This window comes from Brachyhypopomus gauderio, chromosome 7 (assembly GCF_052324685.1).
Source record: "Brachyhypopomus gauderio isolate BG-103 chromosome 7, BGAUD_0.2, whole genome shotgun sequence".
Lineage (NCBI taxonomy): Eukaryota > Metazoa > Chordata > Actinopteri > Gymnotiformes > Hypopomidae > Brachyhypopomus > Brachyhypopomus gauderio.
In genome coordinates, this window is record NC_135217.1 from 15,330,827 (window position 1) to 15,351,446 (window position 20,620).

Consider the following 20,620-nt stretch of genomic DNA (forward strand, 5'->3'; position numbering starts at 1 on the left):
AAACTTTAGATTGCAAGATCTCTACATGGGCACATTTGTGAAACCACTCCTAATCAACTACCATTTTGGAAGGATTTTTTCAGTACGCTGAAAGAATTTAAATACAGGAAGTTAACGTCATGCCTTTTTATTTTCAGTATAATACAACTTTAGAATTATAAATATTTGTATAGAATACAACATCTATAACATCCATAGAGCTTCCTAGAAATACAAAACTCAAAACCACATCTTTTATTGCACAGTTCCTAAAATACAATGGAAAGCAGGGTCATCTACATGAACACTAGTTTCACACACTGAGAGAAAGAGGAAAAAACTCCAGATAATAGGGAGGACCCTTCAGACCCGACAGACTCAAAACAGACAGACTGGCTACCATAGACTGACGAGTCTTCAATGGCACAACCTGCAGAATGACATTAAATTAACACTACATCAATACATAATTCCTTGTGATGTAGCACACAGACTTGGCAAATGAGTAACAACATTCAAAATATACACTCTGAATTAGCTGTAAACAAAAATTCAGTGTGCTTAGTTAAGAATTTAAACATCAATCACCAGGACCAAAGGCACTGGGACAGAAATCCATCAAACTAAACATTTGTGACTCATTCATGACCATAATCAAGGTGGTTGTGTCAGGCGACAAAGTATGTCCCATTAAACATTCACATTGCTTTAATATTCACTTATCCTAATTCATGACTTCTGTCCAGAAATGTAATACGTATTGTGTTACTGTGTATAATAGTAAGGTGCATTATATTTTTCCTCTGGATACAGTTACTACATTTGCAAAGCATATGAGGATCTGTAAACTTCATATTTTGCTATTAGTTTAAAATCTCTTAAGACCAAATTCCTTAGCTTTTTTTCACATGGTGCATTTCATAATTTGTGATTTGAACATTCATATCTAGCTTCTATTTACTGATTGGTCTTTGCACTCTAAACACACAATATTACTTTAATATCAGTATTGTCTACATGAACTGCAGAGTTGCTAGTATACTCGGTCACGTTTCAATACTGCGGAAAGGACCAACACGGTATGTGCAGTAAGAATGTGTAATTTCAGAGCAATTATTACGTTACAGTGATCCAAACATCTCTTATTTTCTACTACTTGCCATTAAGTCAATGTTGAAATGAAATAGATAAAATAAATTTTAATAGAAAACCTTGGGTACATTTGAAGATGTTATACTATTAATCACATTTCAGAGGTTTTTTAATTACAAAGTAGGTGAAATGTATTTATCAGTCATGATTTCAATGTACAGCTATTAGATATGTCTACGGTCAGTGCAAAATCGCCTCTAGATAAGTATTACACATGTCCCACTTGTATAGGTATTTCACACTGTGAGTGAGTAAACAACTCATGGTCAATAAACTCGGACACATCCTGGCTGATCATAAATGTCATAACACTTGGCTCCATTCGACCCCATTCAATCTCTAGTGTCTCTAGCGTCTCGCCTTAAAATCCTAACAATATATGTGGAAAAAGATTGTGAATTATAATAATCTTAAAACTTTTTGTAATTGTGTTATGATTTGTAGTGTTCAACAGGTATTCTTTCCCTTTCAAACATTTTATACCATTAGCTTATGGTTAATTCACCACAGTCATGAAAGTGTAATCAAGGTGTTTTTGGACTTCTCCTTCTGCCTAACACACACTTGACGATGAGTGTGGTTACTGCGATTAGTGTATGTGGAATTTCAAGTATAGTTCTTTTCAGAATGATATAATGGTCATGCCTTTTCATTTTAGTCTCCACATGAACTTCAGATGGCAACATTTACCACGTAGATGAAAAGGTCACTGAGCAACAAACATATTGAGTACAGTATACGAACATATGACATAGCAAAATATATACATATAAAACATACACTAATATTTAACTGATCTCATGGATCAACTTTGTACAATTAATGTTGCTTTATGTACAGTACATTGCATAAAAATGAATCTTTAGTAAATGTAGAGGTGTATGTGAAAGGAATGTGAATTTTGCCACAACCTACTAAGAACAGCAAGTTGTACTGCCCAAAATAGCCTAAGGCCCCTTCCACTAAATACAAGTCCAGAACCGTAAGATGATTCCATTATAAAATAGTTCTAGGTTAGAAGCACAGGACAAAGCACATCCCATCTGTGCACCACTACCCAAAACAAAATGCCACTGCCTCTACAAAGGACAAAAAACAGCAACACTAATGGTAAGAAAACATGGTGGTGGTGTTTCTTTTCTGCATGAAACGAGTATGCTGTGACATCAGCACTGTTGCTACAAATATTTCAATTGTGGCTTAAGTTTCAGAAACAGTTGCAATTCACTTCACAAATTTAGTTTGAATGAGAGAAAAAATACTTTTTAATTTGTTTAGATCTCCTGCTTAGATCTGCTCCAGATACTTGCATCTGGTGCAAGTTCACGTGGCCCAATTGCCGCAGTTCTTTTTACACCTTTTGAAGGCATTGCCTCTCTCCATATTTGATTGCACACACCTTTGTCTCACCTTGCACACAAAAATACAGTGACTACCTTCTCCCAAACAAAGAACAAAAAAGTGACCATCAGCAGCAAAGCACGTTTACATTCAACATTTAGACCATTTTCTAAATGTGCAATGTTAATAGATCATTGCTGATTAGCATACACACTTGCACATCTTTTGCCCTTCACAAAACACTGTAAGTAACAGCTTCACCGGTCCTTAGAAAGGAAGGCATTATGATACGAAGCATGGGAAAAAAACAAATAGCCTTTTTGTCTTTCTTAAAAGGGAGTTGACATGGCTACCACCAACATCTCCCATGTCACTTCTTATTCCCAGAACTTCGTGGCAGCTCCTTGGATTGCTTGGGCCGAGCAGACTCTTTTTCAGGAGCTGGACCATCCTTTGGCAACACTGCAAGTCTTGGAAAGTTTTTACGGTTGGCTTTCTGTGAGGAGTCTGATATTGAGGTCTCTACTTTAAGTTTTGCCGGCTCCTTGTTTGACTGGCCAGACATCTCCAGCATGGAATCAGTGCCCTTGCTGGTGAGGGAACTGCTGGGTAGGTTAACCTTAACAGCAGGCACAGGGAGCACTGGCACAGAAGCAATCTGAGAGCCAGTACGGTAAGAGACCTCTCTCTGTGGAGACACCCTAGATCCAGAAAGAGTAGATTCTTTCAGCTCCTTTGGTTTTACGTCCATGTTATCTTTTATGTTGGTCTGGAGGGGTGCTTTGCTCTCTTGCTTTCCTTTTTCTTCTGTTACCTCACCACTGTGGTACGTAATTAGTGGGGATTCTACCCTGGGTTTGTTCTTGCTGCTCAGGGGACCTTGCTTCACTGTACCTGACTGTTGTGGCTGTTTTACAGTTTCCTGTACAAGACCTGGATCTTTCCCACAAACATCAAGAGTTAGCTTCTGAAGCATTTGGCTGGCCACATCTGGAGGTCTCTTGACTTTCAACTTTTCTTCAAGGTTTACAGCCTGAACTTGCGTAGAATCAATTGGCTTGTTATCACTACCTTTGATTTTTGGTGCACTGGTGCTTGCATCCAGCTTAGACATGAAGCCAAATGTGTGATTAGGGGCTACAGGCCCTTCTCTCTCAGTCCACCTGAGGCCTGTGCTACTCCCATTATCTTGTGTCATAGTGCATTTAACATCATCTTTCAATCCTACTTCTCTGTTGGATGGTATTTTAACTCTTGCGTAACTCATTTTATTTCCAGGTGATGCTGTACTTTTGACTGGCTTCCCAGACAAATTTGATTCATCAGTGAACTCTTTTGCAATCACACAGGTCCTGTGATCCTTGATACTGTTTTTATTCTCACATTTCTCAGAACCTTGAGAACTAGGTCCCTTGTCATTTCCTGCATTAAGATTTTGTGTTTTTGAGACATCTTTGGAAAGATTATCTGAAATACTTGTGTGTTTATTTACTGGAATGGTTGATGTTTTGGTAGGTACTTCCTGGGACTGTGTAGTCAGAGCACTCTCTGACTTGACGTCCATGAAGCGCTGCGTAATTTTGTGTGTGCACTGTGGTGACTGTGGCGCTGTGGCAGGCACAGCCTTCAGAGGAACAGGTTTGGGAGATGTGCTGTTTTTTCTCTCCTTGTTTTGAAGGGGAGGATCTGGAGACAGTGGGCTCTTAATAACAGGGCTGCCTAGTGCTGGTGAAGTTGTGGATGTTAAAGATACAGTTGAAGTGGAAGCAGTAACCAAGGGTGTTAAATCTAAACTTTGTGGAACAGCTACTACAGCCTGTGATTGAACTCGCCCTGATTCCACAAGTGAAACTAGTGTGCTATGTGCTGCGTGTCTGACAGCAGACTGCATCTGTACCTTCTGTGAAAACTTACCTAAGGCTGGAGCTGTGCTTTCTGGTTTGTCCTTTCCACTTGCTAGTGAATGTTCTGAATTCAAAAGTGAGTTTTCTGCACTAAATATTATTGCTTCTTTTTCAGGCAGATTCTGGTCTGGTGCCACACTTGAGTTCTGAGTACCTTTTACACTGACATCAACTGCTCTTGCTTGATGTACCTGCTCTGGAGCTACTCTTGACCCTTCTTTACCTCTAGCCATGCTTACATTGCTATTATTTACTGAAGCAGGGGTCAGGTCTGGTGGACTGACTAGGAGCTCTGTCCCGTGATTCTGAATATTAGCAGTTTCTGATGATGGTGATGTGGTTTGCTTGACCTCGTGGTCACAGGTCACTGGGATTTTTGGCTCTGCAGTGTTGTTTCGTTGGGTAGGCTTTTGCTGAGGGTTTTCCATTTCATCATCTTGGTCTTCATTGCTGACTTCCCTGATAGAGGGTGTTTTCCCACAGACGAAATGAGTGCTATGTCGAGCAGCCCTCAACTCCTGGGCTGTTTTCAACCTACTCTCTGATTTTACATCTGAGTCTGGTGGCTCCATCTTGGTAGAAATCACCTGTAACTTGATTCCATCACCCTGCCTATTTGAGTCATGGGTGCCTTTACTGATAATGGAACTAACAATACTGTCTCTAGTCACTGTAAGTTCACTTCCATTGTTTTTGTTGCTTAAAGTCACATTAACCCCATGACCTTCCTGCCCTGCTGGAGAGAATGTCTGTTTGTTTGTGGTGTTCTGCTGAGGGCTTAGCACTTGCTTCTCAATCTGGTTCTGCTGAGCTCCAAGCAGCCCACCACAGTCTGGCTGGCCAACTGCCATCTTTGAAAGGCACGTGTCAGTCTTAGACACTCTGGGTCCAGAGAGCAAACCAATGTCCAATGTTCCCTCCAGCGGCTTAAGGGAAGACACAAGTCGACCCTCTAATTTGTATTCAGACGAGGTTTTTCTGATTGGGCCTTCGGTTGAGATCATCTGAAGTTTTTCCACCGCACTCTCCCCCCGTCCGCAGAACAGCTTAGGGCCCAAGGACTCTGCACTGATTGCAGGGGTGCCGTGAACACAGCCCAGTGTGCTTTTGGTATGATCTAAATTCAGAGAAGAGTCCAGTTGCAGACTTTTGGACCTGGTGGCATTGAAGTGAAGGCCTTCATGGACACCTGGAGTGATCCAACACATGCAGTCCTCACGCTCCTCAAAAGATTGTTTCTTTCTTGCAAACTCTATGTTTGAGGCTTTGAAATCAAGCCTGTCTGGTTTACTGCCCTCTTTAATCTGTCTGGATAGCTGTCTCTCTGACTGGTTTGCTACTGACCTGACACCCTCATGTAATAATGTGACACAGTCCACACTGCTGTTAAGACACTCTGCAATGCTTTCACACACTCTGGTGTTCAGTTTTTTGTACAGTACATCTTTCAGTGTGGCATTAGCAGCTTTGTTATCAAGCATGCCAGATTCAATGCTGCCTTGCGGCCTGCCATTGGATCGTCCAAGGTGTCCCCTTTCCTTATCGTCAGTGGCGTAGGAGCTCACAGCAGATTCACTCTCTTGCATGTTATCTTGCTTTTGCAGGGCCTCTTTTCTCTCTGGCCAGTCCTGCCTTTTTGCCACCACTTTTACCTTTAACTTCTCCTTGTCGAGTTCCTCTACAGATTCCTGGCGGCCAACCTTACGAGTGACAGGGCGCTTAAGGCAGCCCTGCTCAGCGGGTCTTACCCGCGTGATTGCAGGCGGGTCGCAAGAGCTCTCTTCCACACACTGTAGTGTGTGCTCACCTCCAGATGCAACCTCACTCTGAACTTCCTCTTGGGTCACCTCCAGACTGTGTTTCCGGGTACAGAGATGCTTCTTGTCCCCGGTGTAGGATGGTGAGAGCTTTTCCTCTGACTGAACCCTCTTAAGAAGTGGGGACCGTGGGGGCTCTGCACTTTTAGGACGCACCATGTGCCGGACAATTGTAGGGGGAGAATGCATCTTGGCAGGGAAGGTCTGAGTGGTTTTGGAGCTTCCAACTGAGTGAGTCAACAGGGGGGATGGGGAGCGCTGAGGGGAGGTAGGCTGAGGGGTTGGTGAAGGTGTCCGAGCCAGTGGGGAGAGGGGGATGCTCCCTGCAGATTTACGGCGGCCCTGACGGAGCCGCTGTCCGGGCAGCTTAGGCCCCAAGCCATGCAGGGTGTTGGGTCGGATGTGGCCAGAGCCAGCAGGGGAGTTGGGGGCACTGGAGCTGGGGGAACTGCTCTGAGAGGAGGTGCCACCTAAAAGTGCAGTGCAAAAAGAATATGAGCACACAACAACAGATTTACATTTCATCATCACACAAATTGTAGTAGCTTAAAAAAAAAAAAAAACACAAATGCTCAGAGCCATAAATTGTGGTGCCCTCACCTGACTGGTTGAAGTCAGGTGTGGGTCGGAAGGCTGTGGTAGGAGACCGGGGGGACAAGCTGTGTGTGGGAGACCCAGGCAGACTCTCCCCTGAGGACAGCGAGCGGTTCAAGGAAGTGAAACTGCGACTTGTGTGAAGGAATGGAGATGGCTGCATGGCGAACCGCCTGAACACAGTCCGACGCCTGGGGATGAAGAGAACAATGCACTACACTGCATAATGGAAGTGAGGCATAAAGTGCAAAATAAACATGGAACCACCGCTACTCCTACAGGTGAAATAAGGAACAGCAGCAAGCTGCAAAATACATTATGCACTATTTCATACACAGGATAATGGCTTACTGTTGTTTACTTATTATTATACTTATATATTTATCGTTTTTATACAAAAATATAACAAGTGTGCAATTTCCCATTTGAAGAAGAAGTCTAACCGCTCCTGTGCCTTCTCCTTCTTCGGCTTCTTCGTTCTCCTTATCATTTTGCTCCTGTAACTGTTCCTTCTAGCTGGACCAGTTTTAATAGACGTGTTCTCAAACGGAGTGGTGGATATGGCAACTTTGCTTCCACTCTGTAGAAAAAGGAGCAGGCTGCTTTAATCACTGATTCCTGTGCCAGCATCTACAAAGTTGAAGCTCTTCACTATTAATGAGTGAGAGGTTGTGTGTTTGCAGTAGTGAGTGTGATCCTCCCACCTTCAGGAGGAGCTCCACCACCTCTGTGTGAACCAATCCATGGACAGTTTCTCCGTTCACGTGAGTGATCAGGTCTCCAGCTTTGAGCCCAGCCTTGTGAGCAGGCCCCCCATCCTCCACATTCTGAAACATATACAAACATCTTAAACAACAACTATTATTCCTTATTCCTAAAACGTATTCCTGCACTGAAAATGAAAATGTATTAGCTTAAATAAATTGTTGCATCAAGTCATTACCCAGACCATGTGATAGACAGTATAGACATCACTGTCACAAGCATAGACTCGAATAGCTCTGAGTGTGAAGCCAAACTTCTTTCCTGAACTGTGAATGAGGATTGGCTGGCGAGAGCTGACTGCAGAGAGGGAGGAGTCTCGGCTAGGAGAGCAATCTCTGGAGGAGGGGTCTGATGACGGTGAGTATGGGGATATTGGACTAGCCAATGGGGACATGCCGAAAACATCTGGAGGAATAAACAAAGTACACACTACACTGGTTAATAGAGAAACAAAACAGACGCATACACTTTTATCTAGTCATATTGCTGTTTGCTTATTATTTGACTGATAAAGAGTGAAAATTCAGTGGAAAACATGCTTCAGAAAATGCTCAAGTAAAGGTAATGGCTTTTTCTTCCCCGCTGCGAATAAGACCAATAGGATTTTCCTGCACATTAACCCCCTCCCCCGCAACTACTGAGACTCTGCTGAGACTTGATGTGCCTCAGCTTTAACCTTCAAGCCATTTCACAAAATGGGGGACTCACAGTGGGAGCTTAGCAAGACCTATTTCAGAGATATTTAATCTCTTTGACATGCCACCTCCAACCTAGTTTGGCACATTTCACTGTGCAATCAAAAAGGGAAAATCTTACACTTCTCCTTTATGCTTCATACAAGTGGCAAAGTACTCACCCCCAGGGATCGTGAGAGAGAGGGCACTGGCTGAGGCAGATTTGGGCACTTTGCTGACCGCACACTGCTTATCTGTGGCCTCAAGTCTCGGTGCTGTCAGGTGGGCCCCAGTGTCCCCAGCAGACAACTTGCCGGCATTGTCCAGACTGTTCACTCCCTCAGCCCGTGACACAAGCTGGTCCAGGTGCTCTGAGAAGCTACCTGTTCATAAAGCGTGAAAGCATCCATCATAAACCATACATATGCATAAATAAACGATGCATTTGTTTGTGCTCTGAACTGAACTCATGTTCAGGGGTCAAATGGACCAAAAACATATGTGGGCCACTCTGTTATATAATCCGATACTCTTTACAAGAACACATACAGTGGCAAGAAAAAGTATGTGAACCTCTTGAAATTTTATGGTTTTCTGCATTAACTTGTCACAAAATGTGATCTGATCCTCATCCAAGTCAAGCATATCGACAAATATAATGTGCCCAAAATAATAACGCACAAAAATAAATTTTCTTTCAGGTCTTTATTGAACACACTCATTCAACATCTAAAGTGATAGTGGAAAAAGTATGTGAACCCTTGGAATTAATAGCTGGTTGACCCTCTCTTGGCAGCAATAACCTCCACCAGGCGTTTCCTGTAGCTGTGGATCAGACCTGCACAGAAGGAATTTTAGCCCATTCTTCCTGGCAGAACTGCTTTAGCTCTGTCATGTTCCTTGGATGCCTCAAGTGTACAGCTCTCTTCAGTCCATAGTATTTCTATAGGGTTGAGATCTGGGCTCTGACTTGGCCACTCCAAAAGGCGGATTTTGTTTTTCATAAGCCATTCTGTTTGTGGACTTGCTCCGGTGTTTTGGGTCATTGTCCTGTTACATCACCCAACTTCTATAGAGTTTCAGCTGCCATACAGACTCTCACATTATCCTGTAGAATTTCTTTATACACTTGGGAATTCATCTTCCCCTCAATGACTGTAAGCTGACCAGGCCCTGATGCAGCAAAGCAGGCCCAAATCATGATGTTCCCTCCACCATACTCGACAGTTGGGATGATATTTTTATGGTGATGTGCAGTGCCTTTTTTACACCAGATGTATCACTGCGTGTTCTTTCCAAATAGTTCAATCTTAGTTTCATCTGTCCACAAAACATTTTGCCAGTACCGTTGTGAAGAGTCAATGTGCTCTTTCGCAAACTTCAGGTGTGCAGCAATGTTCTTTTTAGTAAGCAGCGGCTTCCTTCGTGGTGTCTTGCCATAGACACTCTGCTTGTTCAAAGTTTTACAAACTGTAGATTCATAAACAAAGATGACTCTGTATCAATGCCGCCTTCAAATCTTTGGCTGTCACTCGGGGTTGTTTCTTTACCTCATTGATAAGTCTCTGTTGTGCTCTTGGGGTCATTATGACTGGGCGCCCACTTCTTGGCAGAGTAGCCACAGTCCCAAATTGTCTCCTCAAGTCTTTGAAATTGCTTTGTAACCCTTTCCAGTTTTATGTAAAGCAACAATTTTTGATTGTAGATCCTCTGAAAGCTCTTTTTGACAAGGCATGGCTTAAATACGCATATCCTTCTTGTGTGTAGCAAACTCAAAAAGTCTAAGTGGTTTTTATCAGTCAAAGTAGCTCTAGGACACACCTCCAAACTCAGTTTCTTAACAAGACTCCAGGTATGACTCCAATTAGCTTTTTTGAAATCATTAACTCAAGGGTTCACATACTTTATCCACTAGCACTATGTTTTCATTGTTGTTCTCAATGAAGATATGAAGGATAAAAATATTTTGTGTTATTATTTTGGGCACATTATATTTGTCGATATGCTTGACTTGGATGAGGATCAGATCACATTTTACAAGTTAATGCAGAAAACCATAAAATCTCAAGAGGTTCACATATTTTTTCTTGCCCCTGTATGTGTCTCAATTATACTGGCGCAGAGACTCTGGCAAAGGTATTTATTCAGTCTCCTTGGCACCTGAGAGGGTGGAGTTGCTGACGGTGCTGCATGGTGTAGTGGCATCGGGCTCGTCCTTCGCTGGTGAGCTCTCACTGCCGTCCACCTCAGCTGAGATGGCAAACCTGGGCAAGAGACCAGAACACTTGGCCAGGCTGGTGTCCATGTCAGACGAGTGGGACAGGGAAGGCCTATCCACAAGAAAAACACCACTCTGCTTCAATATGACATCATGTAGAGTTTAATGCTATGTTATATTCATTACCAGTGTATCAAGTCACTATGCTATAATCCCTAAGACGGTGGCTTAAGTCAAAACACCAAGTGCAATTTCACTTTATTACACATGGACATGCATGTCCTTTACACTGAAGACTGAGCAAGAATATAATGAGAGGAAAAGTTCTTCCGACGTACATTTCAGTGAAGTCTGGGGTCCAGCTGAGCGAGTCGACAGTCGGAGGACTCTCGCTTTTCTGCTCCGTCTGCTCTCCCTTCTCCTCCAGCTGCCCACGGGACAGATCCAGACTGCTATACACCTACGCACATGTGCACCAAAGGACAGACATTTGTAAATGTAGCCAGGTGGACTAGTGTGCTTATATGTTTCTAATGGGACGGCTCTGTGTTGTTGGCCGTCTAAATTTCTGTTGAGTTACTGTCCCTTTAAGAAACCGGACTTGCACGCATGCGCGAAGTTGCACCCGCGTGATTTCAGTTGATTGCTCATTTAAAGCACAATTTGTGTCCTGTGTGGTACGTTCCCCATAGGCTACATAATTAACATTTGTGACACTTGAAATAAAAATTTAAAAAGTACCGAAAAACTGAGAGCAGAAGGTAGAACAAATGGAGATCAAAGGGCCAGAAAAGCGGCATGAAGGGGAACTCATGGATGTGTAATCTGGAACTACCCAACTGAGCACCCATTTAACAGATATTTTAAGAAACAACCAGAACTCAAAAAACGCATACCTTGCAACATGACTAAATCTAACTACTAAACTCAATCTGTACTGCATATGAGGGATTGGTGGAGGGTTGACATGTTTTTGGGGCATTAGTTCCTCACCTTTTGTTTCCTACTGCAAATAATTGTCTGCACAAGTAATAAATATATGAAAATGAGCTTGCCTAAAAGGTAAAGGCTAATGCCACAGTGCGTGAAAAGGGAGATGTTTGGATTAGGGCTTTAGGCCTAACTAAGGGTGATCTTGCCATTCATGTCTTATGCACTTCACTTGAAGACATTTGGACATCAACTCTGCATTACACAAGTCTGAAGTTCTCCAACTATGTGCTCACTTTGGAAAATCGGTGTGATGAAGACGAGAACTGGCGAAGCTCAACATTGAAATCTTCATCATTTGTATCCTCTTCCTCTTCCGTTTCCAGATGATGGTACCGTTCGGATCGGGCTGAGAGTGAAATCCAAAATATAAGCATGAGGCACATTTCCTGGCCTCCACAGATCTAGTCAGTTTATTGTCTGCATATGAATCTGCCAGGTTACAGCACATCTATAAGTTCTAAATATTCTGCGTCCTTAGTCCAAAATGGCAGTTAACGGTCAGCAGTGTATGTAGGACAGAAACACCAAACTCACTTAAATTTTACTAAACTGACTCATGAGGCATTATTAATCTTCTTTGATTCATATCCAAAGTAACAGTAACACTGTGTGACTCTTGATCCTGCTCTTCATGCATGATTTACACAAACGCGCTCACTGACAAAAACACGCAAATGCATGCATGCATGCAGACTTGCGCGCATGCACACAGACGCGCATGCACACAGACACACATGCAGACATAGATACGCGCAGATACACATGTGCACACTCGCGCGCACACACAAGAGCGCGCACACACACAAACATGCGCAGACACACACATGCACAAACACACAGACACAGTCAGTGCGCACACACAGACACTGACTATCAAAGTAGCTAGTGTCGTCCTCAGACTCCAGCTGGGGGATGAATTCAGCCTTCTGCCTGAGCAGACTGTTCCAGTCCAGATTGTGGAAGAACTTGTGGTGCTTGACCTCATAAGCTCCTCCTGCTGATATGTACATAAAAAAACACACATCACTTCACCTCCAAGTTCATACAGACAGGATAACCGCAAACTGCTGATGTGATTCAGGTTACCCAGGTTGCAACAGCATGTATGAAATATATTAGAAGCTACATGTTCACAGAGCTAAACTAGTGCTGACGCACAAATAAAATTAAACATGAATGTTAAAAACTCCCAATCACAGATGAGGGAAGCTTCCAAGTTTCTCATGCATGTGTTTCGCAGACCACCTAAATCCATTAAAGTGTCTTTTTGTTGGCTGGTACCCAAAACAGATATTATGGTCATAAATTACGCAGTGCAATTTCCTGTGGTTGACCCTTCATGGGAAAGGTCCGTCTGAGTGGAGGTGCAGGTTCTGATGAATCTGTCCTGCCCTGTCCTGGTATAGCCAATTGCAGTGAAGCTTGGAGGTGATGTTGAATAGCAACAGAGGAGCATCAGATATGCATCAACCACATGCTACTCCGCGCCTAGCTGGCTGGGAGTTTAAGTAGTAAAGTGTCAGATTGTCTTTCCTAGTGATAATGAACTATAGAAATTCAGTCTACATTTTATGGCAGCTGTCATGGCTGCAAGAGGAAGACAAGATCATAACAATTACACAATGTACTGTCATGACAACCATCAATGACAATGTAAATCAAAGTCAAGGTTGCTGGTGTGCAGAATTTAGTATTGAGCAACTAATTAAGAACAGACAGTTGCTAGAATATCAACTGATCACCATTCTGAAGTGCAGACATACCAGTACCCAGCTGTGTGTGTATGTATGTGTGTATATGTGTGTGCGCGCAGACGTACCAGTACCCAGACGCTCCAGGGGGTTCTGCCGGAGCAGCAGTGTGACAAGCTCTTGGGCGTCGGCCGGGGGCGAGTCCTCTCCCTCGGGCCAATTTATCTCATCTGGGAAGGAGCAAAAGGGCACAGTGGGTCATCACTTGCCCAAAGCCATATGTTGCTTGCAGTGTGCAGGGGCAAGAATGCCAAGAGGAGAAAAGTCTTGAAAAGAGCTGCTCAGCCATTGGTTATCCATGGCACTAATGATTCTGCTAACACATGACATGGCTTTCACACCTAGGAACACTAACAATGGTACAATCACCCCGAGCAAGTAGCATTGAACTGCACCAGTGAGGATTCCACACAATTTGCATACACTCAGGGGGTGTGGCCAGGGTCATGATCACTCTGGACTGGTACTGGCTTCATTCCACTTTGTGTAGGCTCCACTGGGTGGTCAGAGGTGCAGATAAACAAGGCGGTGTTGATGATTCCCGGTCCACTTTTTCACGGCTTCATGGCTGCATGTGTTGCATTTATTAATTCGATTCAGAGGACATGAATATGCATGGATGCAAGGGGCAATTGCAGCTAGAGCTGTCTTTTCCAGGCCGCTTAATTAACACTGGGTCCCATGGTAACCCCATGATAGAGAGCAAACCAAATTTGACCTGTCGCATCATTAATTTCCAGAGTTGCATCGCCTAATAATCATTTAAAAAAAGAGGGTCTACTGTCTGCATCAGGCCATGTCGATATTTTTGAAGGTCATATTCCATAGAGACAAAGACGATAGTTAAATCAGAATTCTGAATGTCAGCTAGAGTGAAGATCACATAATAGAGTTCAGGAAGTGTACCCTCTGGTATCTCATATATTGTCTTCAAATAGATGGTCTAGGCCAGGGGTGGGAAATTAATTTTCCCAAGGGGCAACATGAAAACCTAAAACAGTTTTAGATTAACACACATATATAGGTAAAGAGCATTAGCGTATACATTTATCATGTGACTATTGTGATTAACATATTCTATATAAAGCATAGCATCAAGGAAAATGTTAGGTTTTCCACCACAGGCCAGACTAATATTCTTGGTTCTGCACAATACATATATACTGTATACACTACATCAGGGGTGCCCAAACCTTTTCAGCTTCCGAGCTACTTATAAGATGACCAAATCAAAATGATCTACCTACAATAAAAATGCATTTTTTAATTAAGTTTTTATTATTGCTATTTAATATTGTGTATTCTTTCTTTACTTCACTTCACAGTGAAGATGCATTAGCAATCTGACCAGACAAATGCAAATTTAAAAACAAAAACAAAACAGCTGCCTTCAAAATAAAAGCATAAAAGTGATGTTTTATTTCATACACTTATCAAAAAACTGCAAAACCAACCTCTGGCTACCCCGCCAGATGCTGGATGGTGCCCAGCTTAAAGAGCCTCTACTGTATCTATTCACAGCAGCAAAACTAAGAAAAAAGATTTGAATGGCACTGACCGCTAATGACTTGGCCAAAAAGTTCCTCTGGAGTGTCTCCGAAGAAGGGAACACAGCCCACCAGAAATTCATAGAGGATAATCCCCATGGCCCACCAGTCCACAGGCTTCCCATAGCCCTGCCTTAGGATCACCTCTGGAGCGATATACTCAGGAGTGCCACACACCTGCACCAAATGCGCAGTAGATGTAAGACACAGCTTGGGGGAAAAACCAACTTTAAATTCATGGAACCTCTATGCTTCATCAACACTAATATATTCAGGTGATCCAGCCTTCTAAAACATTCATACCTGTTTGTCCAAGAACTCTCTTGCATCCTTCTCGATGTGGCCCTCATAGAGGTTTGTGGTCATGTTCATCAAGCCCACCTTGGACAAGCCGAAGTCAGTCAGCTTTATGTGTCCCATTGATGTGACCAGCAAACTGTGGGTGCAAAGGCACAGGACACATGTAAACCAGTACAACCAGAGTCAATGCATGCAGATGACCTGACAAAGCCTTGAGAACTGACCTTGCACCTGACAATGTAATACTGCTGCTATGCTTGTCCATACAGGCCACAAGAGCAAAAGTACTAAAGGGCCCAGGAGCTTACTTGTCTGGCTTCAAGTCTCTGTGGACAATGCCATAGTTATGCAGGTATTCCAAGGCCAGCACAGTCTCAGCGAAGTACATCCGGGCCATATCCACAGGCAGGGGACCCATGTTCTTCAGTAATGTGGCACAGTCTCCACCTGTCGGGACACAGTGCTCAACCATGACATTGGACACGCCAGATTCTACATTTCAATTGGGGGTGCTAAGTTTCCTCTCTGCGTGTGCATGTGTGGGCATACCCTCCACATACTCCATGACCATGCAGAGATGTCTGCGTGTCTCGAAGGAGCAGAACATGCTGACCACGAAGGGGTTCTCAGCAAAGGTGAGGATGTCCCTCTCCACAAAGGCTTGCTGGATCTGATTCCTCAACATGAGGTTCTGCTTGTTGATCTTTTTCATGGCAAATCGTTGCTTGGTCTCCTTGTGACGCACTAAATACACAGCTCTGGGAGAAAAGCAATAGCAACATACAAAACCCTTATGGATTAGGCACTGGTGCCATTACAAAAACAAGCTCTGCATTCATTAAAACTTAATACATGATGTAACCTTTAAAGATGGCAATGCAAGTAAAATGTTTAATAATAAAAAAACATCCTCATTACTTAGATCATATAGCTTATAAAATGTATAACACACTAAATAAAGACTAGGTTATAAGAAATTGTGAGCAAGCCATAAAATGCAGTACCCATAAGCTCCGTTGCTGATGAGTTTGATCATTTCAAAGTCTATTTCACAGGGTCGGTGGCGTGATCTCAGAGCTGCAGTTAGGCTCTGTGACTGAAAGATGAACAAACATGAAGTGCGTCAGTCTGAACACTGCACCTTAAAGAATAATCAGACTAGAGGTCAAATCCAAGTGGCTTCCACATTTGGATGGGACCTATAACTTGATGTCTTAACAGAAAATAGGTCATATGCAAGATCTTTTAAACCACCGACAGACTTATTTGAGCTAAAATTATTAATCTATTCAAGGAAAGAAAGAAACCAAATGGGCTTTTAGAACTTTGATGTACTGCTTAAATAGAACATTTGCTTACCACAGTTAAAGCAATGTTGAACTTTTAGGATATATTTATTTTTGTGTTTATTACTGATCTTCAAATTTGTCACATTTGTCAATTTTTAAGTAAAAGTTGTCAAAACTACTCACACTTGCAGAATCGTCAGTTTCAGGAGTTTGTGCAATTCCACTGTCATAACTGGTTAACTGAGCTATTTCTGTAAAATAGAAGAAATAGTGGTCAGGTCCTGAGCTAATTTTCAAGAAACATCAAAATCCCATAATGAGTTCTCTAGGCATGTTTATCGGTATAGCACTTTCATATACAGTGACAATCAGTGCTTCACATAAGCCTTGAGAATAATGATAAAGACATAATAATAAAGCTTTTTAAATTCTGAGGTATATTATGTCTGGAATGTTTTGCCAAAAGTAAAAAGCAATATTAAATACATTTTATTAAAATAAAGTTAAATATAATTTATTCAAATAAATAAAATGAAAAATTAAATCTATAAAAATAAACTGGTGGCTACTAAACATGGTCATGTATTTATAAGTTCGTAATCATATACTTTGTTGTGAGTTTATTTACTGAGTTGAGCAGTCTAAAACAAAGGACTCCAATTTTTCCACACAATGACCCTGATGAGCTGATTGCTGTCATTGCTAAATGAATTTAATGAAGCAGAAATCATAGGAAAGGATCTTAACACATGTTGTCACACATTTCCTCAAGAAAACTGCACCGACATACAAATCCCAGCAAGCAAGCTCTTAGCGAGTAGGGTCTCAGAGCTTATCCACCAACAGCAGGAAGTAATGAAGCAGAGGCCGATTCTGCTGTCCCCAAAAAAAGCTGAGCACATGGAGCACAAAGACAGTGTGGGAGCAGCTGTCCTGTCTCGTGTCCAGCCGTCCCAGGTGCCGGACTGGGACACCTCTGAGGATTAAGGGGCCTTGGAGGCTTTTGTCATCAATTTGTACGCCGTGTTGGCGTAGGAAACTGTGAAGCTTCCAGGTTCATAGGGAGAAGATTTGGGAGGGGAGGAGCTTAATTACCAGTAACGATGGCTTTACATGCACAATTACAAGAGCATTATACAGGGTCTATCTCACAATCAGAGCGGTTACGCTTTACTTTTGTACCCAAATCTAATGAAGATCATAAAATGCTCTGTCCATGCCAGATGATTTTATGAAACTTTAATGACAGGCATTAAAAAGAAGAAGAAAAAAAAAAACAACTTTAGCCAAGCCGTCACAATTCCTATATCCATCCCATATAATTTCTCATTACATACGCCTAACCATCTTACCTTCCAGAGGGTCTCGTGTCAAACCAAGCTGGCTGATGATGTAGCGTGGAATGTCAGTCTTGATGCCTTGTCCCTCTTTGGCATGGCCCTCTGCAGCTTCCAGCAGGTGGTAGAACTCCTCAGGGTCAAACTCCTGGGCAGAGACATCACATTTCACTAGTAGTGCCCTCATACATCCTAAACACTAGGATTAACGCTACATTAAGAAAACAACATTGCTAGTTTCCCAAAAACACAAAATGGTGACATTATACCATAAAGGACTTTGAGCTCATATCACAATGCTGAAGAAAACAGGCAAACTCACCAGACATTCTAGAAGTCGTGCAGGTCTGGCGATGACGATAAGGATCTTCTTCACCAGCTCCTTTATGAAGGTCACTTCAATGCTCTCAGAGCGTTCAGTGGACTGTGCAGTAACAATTACTTGAAAGTCATACTTTATGAAAATTTCTTCCATAGACTATGGCCATTTCTATGAAAATTATATATATATATATACATAAATAAAGGGAACAAAAAAATAAAGGGAGCACTTAAACAACACAATATAACCACACTTCTGTGAAACCAACCTGTTCAGTTAGGAAGCAACACGGATTATGAATCAATTTCACCTGCTGTTGTGCAAATGGAATAGACAACAAGTAGAAATGAGAGGCAATTAGCAAGACTCCCCCCTATAAAGGAGTGGTTCTGCAGGTGGGGACCACAGACCACTTCTCAGTACCTATGCTTTCTGGCTGATGTTTTGGTCACTTTTGAATGTTGGTGGTCCTTTCACACTCGTGGTAGCATGAGACGGACTCTACAACCCACACAAGTGGCTCAGGTAGAGCAGCTCATCCAGGATGGCACATCAATACGAGCTGTGGCAAGAAGGTTTGCTGTGTCTGTCAGCGTAGTGTCCAGAGGCTGGAGGCGCTACCAGGAGACAGGCCAGTACACCAGGAGACGTGGAGGAGGCCGTAGGAGGGCAACAACCCAGCAGCAGGACCACTACCTCCGCCTTTGTGCAAGAAGGAACAGGAGGAGCACTGCCAGAGCCCTGCAAAATGACCTCCAGCAGACCACAAATGTGCATGTGACTGCACAAACGGTTAGAAACCGACACCATGAGGATGGTATGAGGGCCCGACGTCCACAGATGGGGGTTGTGCTCACAGCCCAACACCGTGCAGGACGCTTGGCATTTGCCAGAGAACACCAGGATTGGCAAATTCGCCACTGGCGCCTTGTACTCTTCACAGATGAAAGCAGGTTCACACTGAGCACATGTGACAGACGTGACAGAGTCTGGAGACGCCGTGGAGAGCGATCTGCTGCCTGCAACATCCTTCAGCATGACTGGTTTGGCAGTGGGGTGGCATGCATGACTGGTAATGGTGTGGGGTGGCATTTCTTTGGAGGGCCGCACAGCCCTCCATGTGCTCACCAGAGGTAGCCTGACTGCCATTAGGTACCGAGATGAGATCCTCAGACCCCTTGTGAGACCATATGCTGGTGCGGTTGGCCCTGGGTTCCTCCTAATGCAGGACAATGCTAGACCTCATGTGGCTGGAGTGTGTCAGCAGTTCCTGCAAGATGAAGGCATTGAAGCTATGGACTGGCCCGCCCGTTCCCCAGACCTGAATCTGATTGAGCACATCTGGGACATCATGTCTCGCTCCATCCACCAACGTCACATTGCACCACAGACTCTCCAGGAGTTGGCGGATGCTTTAGTCCAGGTCTGGGAGGAGATCCCTCAGGAGACCATCCGCCACCTCATCAGGAGCATGCCCAGGCGTTGTAGGGAGGGCACGTGGCGGCCACACACAATACTGAGCCTCATTTTGACTTGTTTTAAGGACATTACATCAAAGTTGGATCAGCCTGTAGTGTGTTTTTCCACTTTAATTTTGTGTGTGGCTCCAAATCCAGGACTCCATTGGTTAATAAATTTGATTTCCTTTGATGATTTTTGTGTGATTTTGTTGTCAGCACATTCAACTTTGTACAGAACAAAGTATTCAATGGCAATATTTCATTTATTCAGATCTAGGATGTGTTATTTGAGTGTTCCCTTTGTTTTTTTGAGCAGTATATATATATATATATATATATATATATATATATATATATATATATATATAAATTGCTATCAGGCCAAATGGGCAGCTGATGTTCTCACCTCTTGGAAAAGCCGTTCTAGATTGTCGGTGAGCTCGCAAAAGTAGCGGGAAGTGATGAGGCCCAGGTGAGACTTGTCTAGACAATCACGGGCAAGCTCAATGATTTGGTGGTGAGCAAAGCTGAGCACGCCATCCGCCAGGGGCAGCACGCTCTCCGGGGAGCTGCTGCTAATGATCTCCTGGATGCGCTCCTCCATCTGAGCCGTAGCCTGGAGGTCACAGAACAGTCTTCACTATACAGTCCCAGTGCTCAGTGGAACGATTCCCCAAGAAATGTACCCAAACTTCTAAAGTATGTAGAATTTCTAAATGCCTTTCTTACCTTAGGAAACCTTTCTTTGTACACATGATTCATCATAATGATCTCATTATCACAACAAGAGGGGGATCTTCCAGGGCTGAAAAGCAGGAAATCTATAAGTTTTTATTAAATCCCTTTATTTGAAAACATAAACAAATAGTCTTTGTAAATTGTCAATTGTCAAATATTAAGTGACATATAACTAGAATGCCTTTCCCACAGTCCTTTGCTGTACCTGAGACTGCGTGAGCGTGGGCGCATGGGTGTGGCCCTACGGGGGTCGTCACTGCTGATGCTCTCAGTGCAGAAGTGCTTGGACAGGAAGTGGAGCTCATCAGGTGTAGGCTGGAAGGGCAGCTGGTGAAGCTTCTCCTGTGATGAACAGGACGACTGGAAATGATGCGGAAATGCAGAGGGAAAGGAAAGAAAAAGAGGAGAAGCTGACGGATGTCATGTCATTTCAGCATCA

At 43.2% G+C, this 20,620-nt stretch overlaps 1 protein-coding gene and 1 long non-coding RNA gene across 9 annotated transcripts in view; one reads left to right on the forward strand and one right to left on the reverse strand.

Moving 5' to 3' along the window:
* LOC143519038 (uncharacterized) overlaps positions 1–20,620 on the forward strand; it is a 59,458-nt gene that overhangs the window by 23,325 nt on the left and 15,513 nt on the right. The window lies entirely within an intron of this gene.
* mast4 (microtubule associated serine/threonine kinase family member 4) overlaps positions 112–20,620 on the reverse strand; it is a 170,165-nt gene continuing 149,656 nt past the window's right edge. For 7 of the 8 annotated variants that reach the window (XM_077012052.1, XM_077012050.1, XM_077012057.1 and 4 more), the window contains 22 exons: positions 20,387–20,541; positions 20,173–20,248; positions 19,850–20,059; positions 17,984–18,085; positions 17,677–17,809; positions 16,508–16,575; positions 16,040–16,131; positions 15,585–15,793; positions 15,344–15,482; positions 15,039–15,171; positions 14,747–14,912; positions 13,257–13,358; positions 12,309–12,434; positions 11,671–11,783; positions 10,783–10,904; positions 10,387–10,556; positions 8,409–8,609; positions 7,731–7,957; positions 7,492–7,614; positions 7,231–7,367; positions 6,794–6,978; positions 112–6,663 (listed from right to left, as the gene is read on the reverse strand). In XM_077012052.1, the coding sequence (XP_076868167.1) occupies positions 2,843–6,663; positions 6,794–6,978; positions 7,231–7,367; positions 7,492–7,614; positions 7,731–7,957; positions 8,409–8,609; positions 10,387–10,556; positions 10,783–10,904; positions 11,671–11,783; positions 12,309–12,434; positions 13,257–13,358; positions 14,747–14,912; positions 15,039–15,171; positions 15,344–15,482; positions 15,585–15,793; positions 16,040–16,131; positions 16,508–16,575; positions 17,677–17,809; positions 17,984–18,085; positions 19,850–20,059; positions 20,173–20,248; positions 20,387–20,541 (6,810 nt within the window). In that variant the 3' untranslated portion in view covers positions 112–2,842. The remainder of the gene's footprint in view (positions 6,664–6,793; positions 6,979–7,230; positions 7,368–7,491; positions 7,615–7,730; positions 7,958–8,408; positions 8,610–10,386; positions 10,557–10,782; positions 10,905–11,670; positions 11,784–12,308; positions 12,435–13,256; positions 13,359–14,746; positions 14,913–15,038; positions 15,172–15,343; positions 15,483–15,584; positions 15,794–16,039; positions 16,132–16,507; positions 16,576–17,676; positions 17,810–17,983; positions 18,086–19,849; positions 20,060–20,172; positions 20,249–20,386; positions 20,542–20,620) is intronic. The other variant, XM_077012051.1, reaches the window with a different exon arrangement.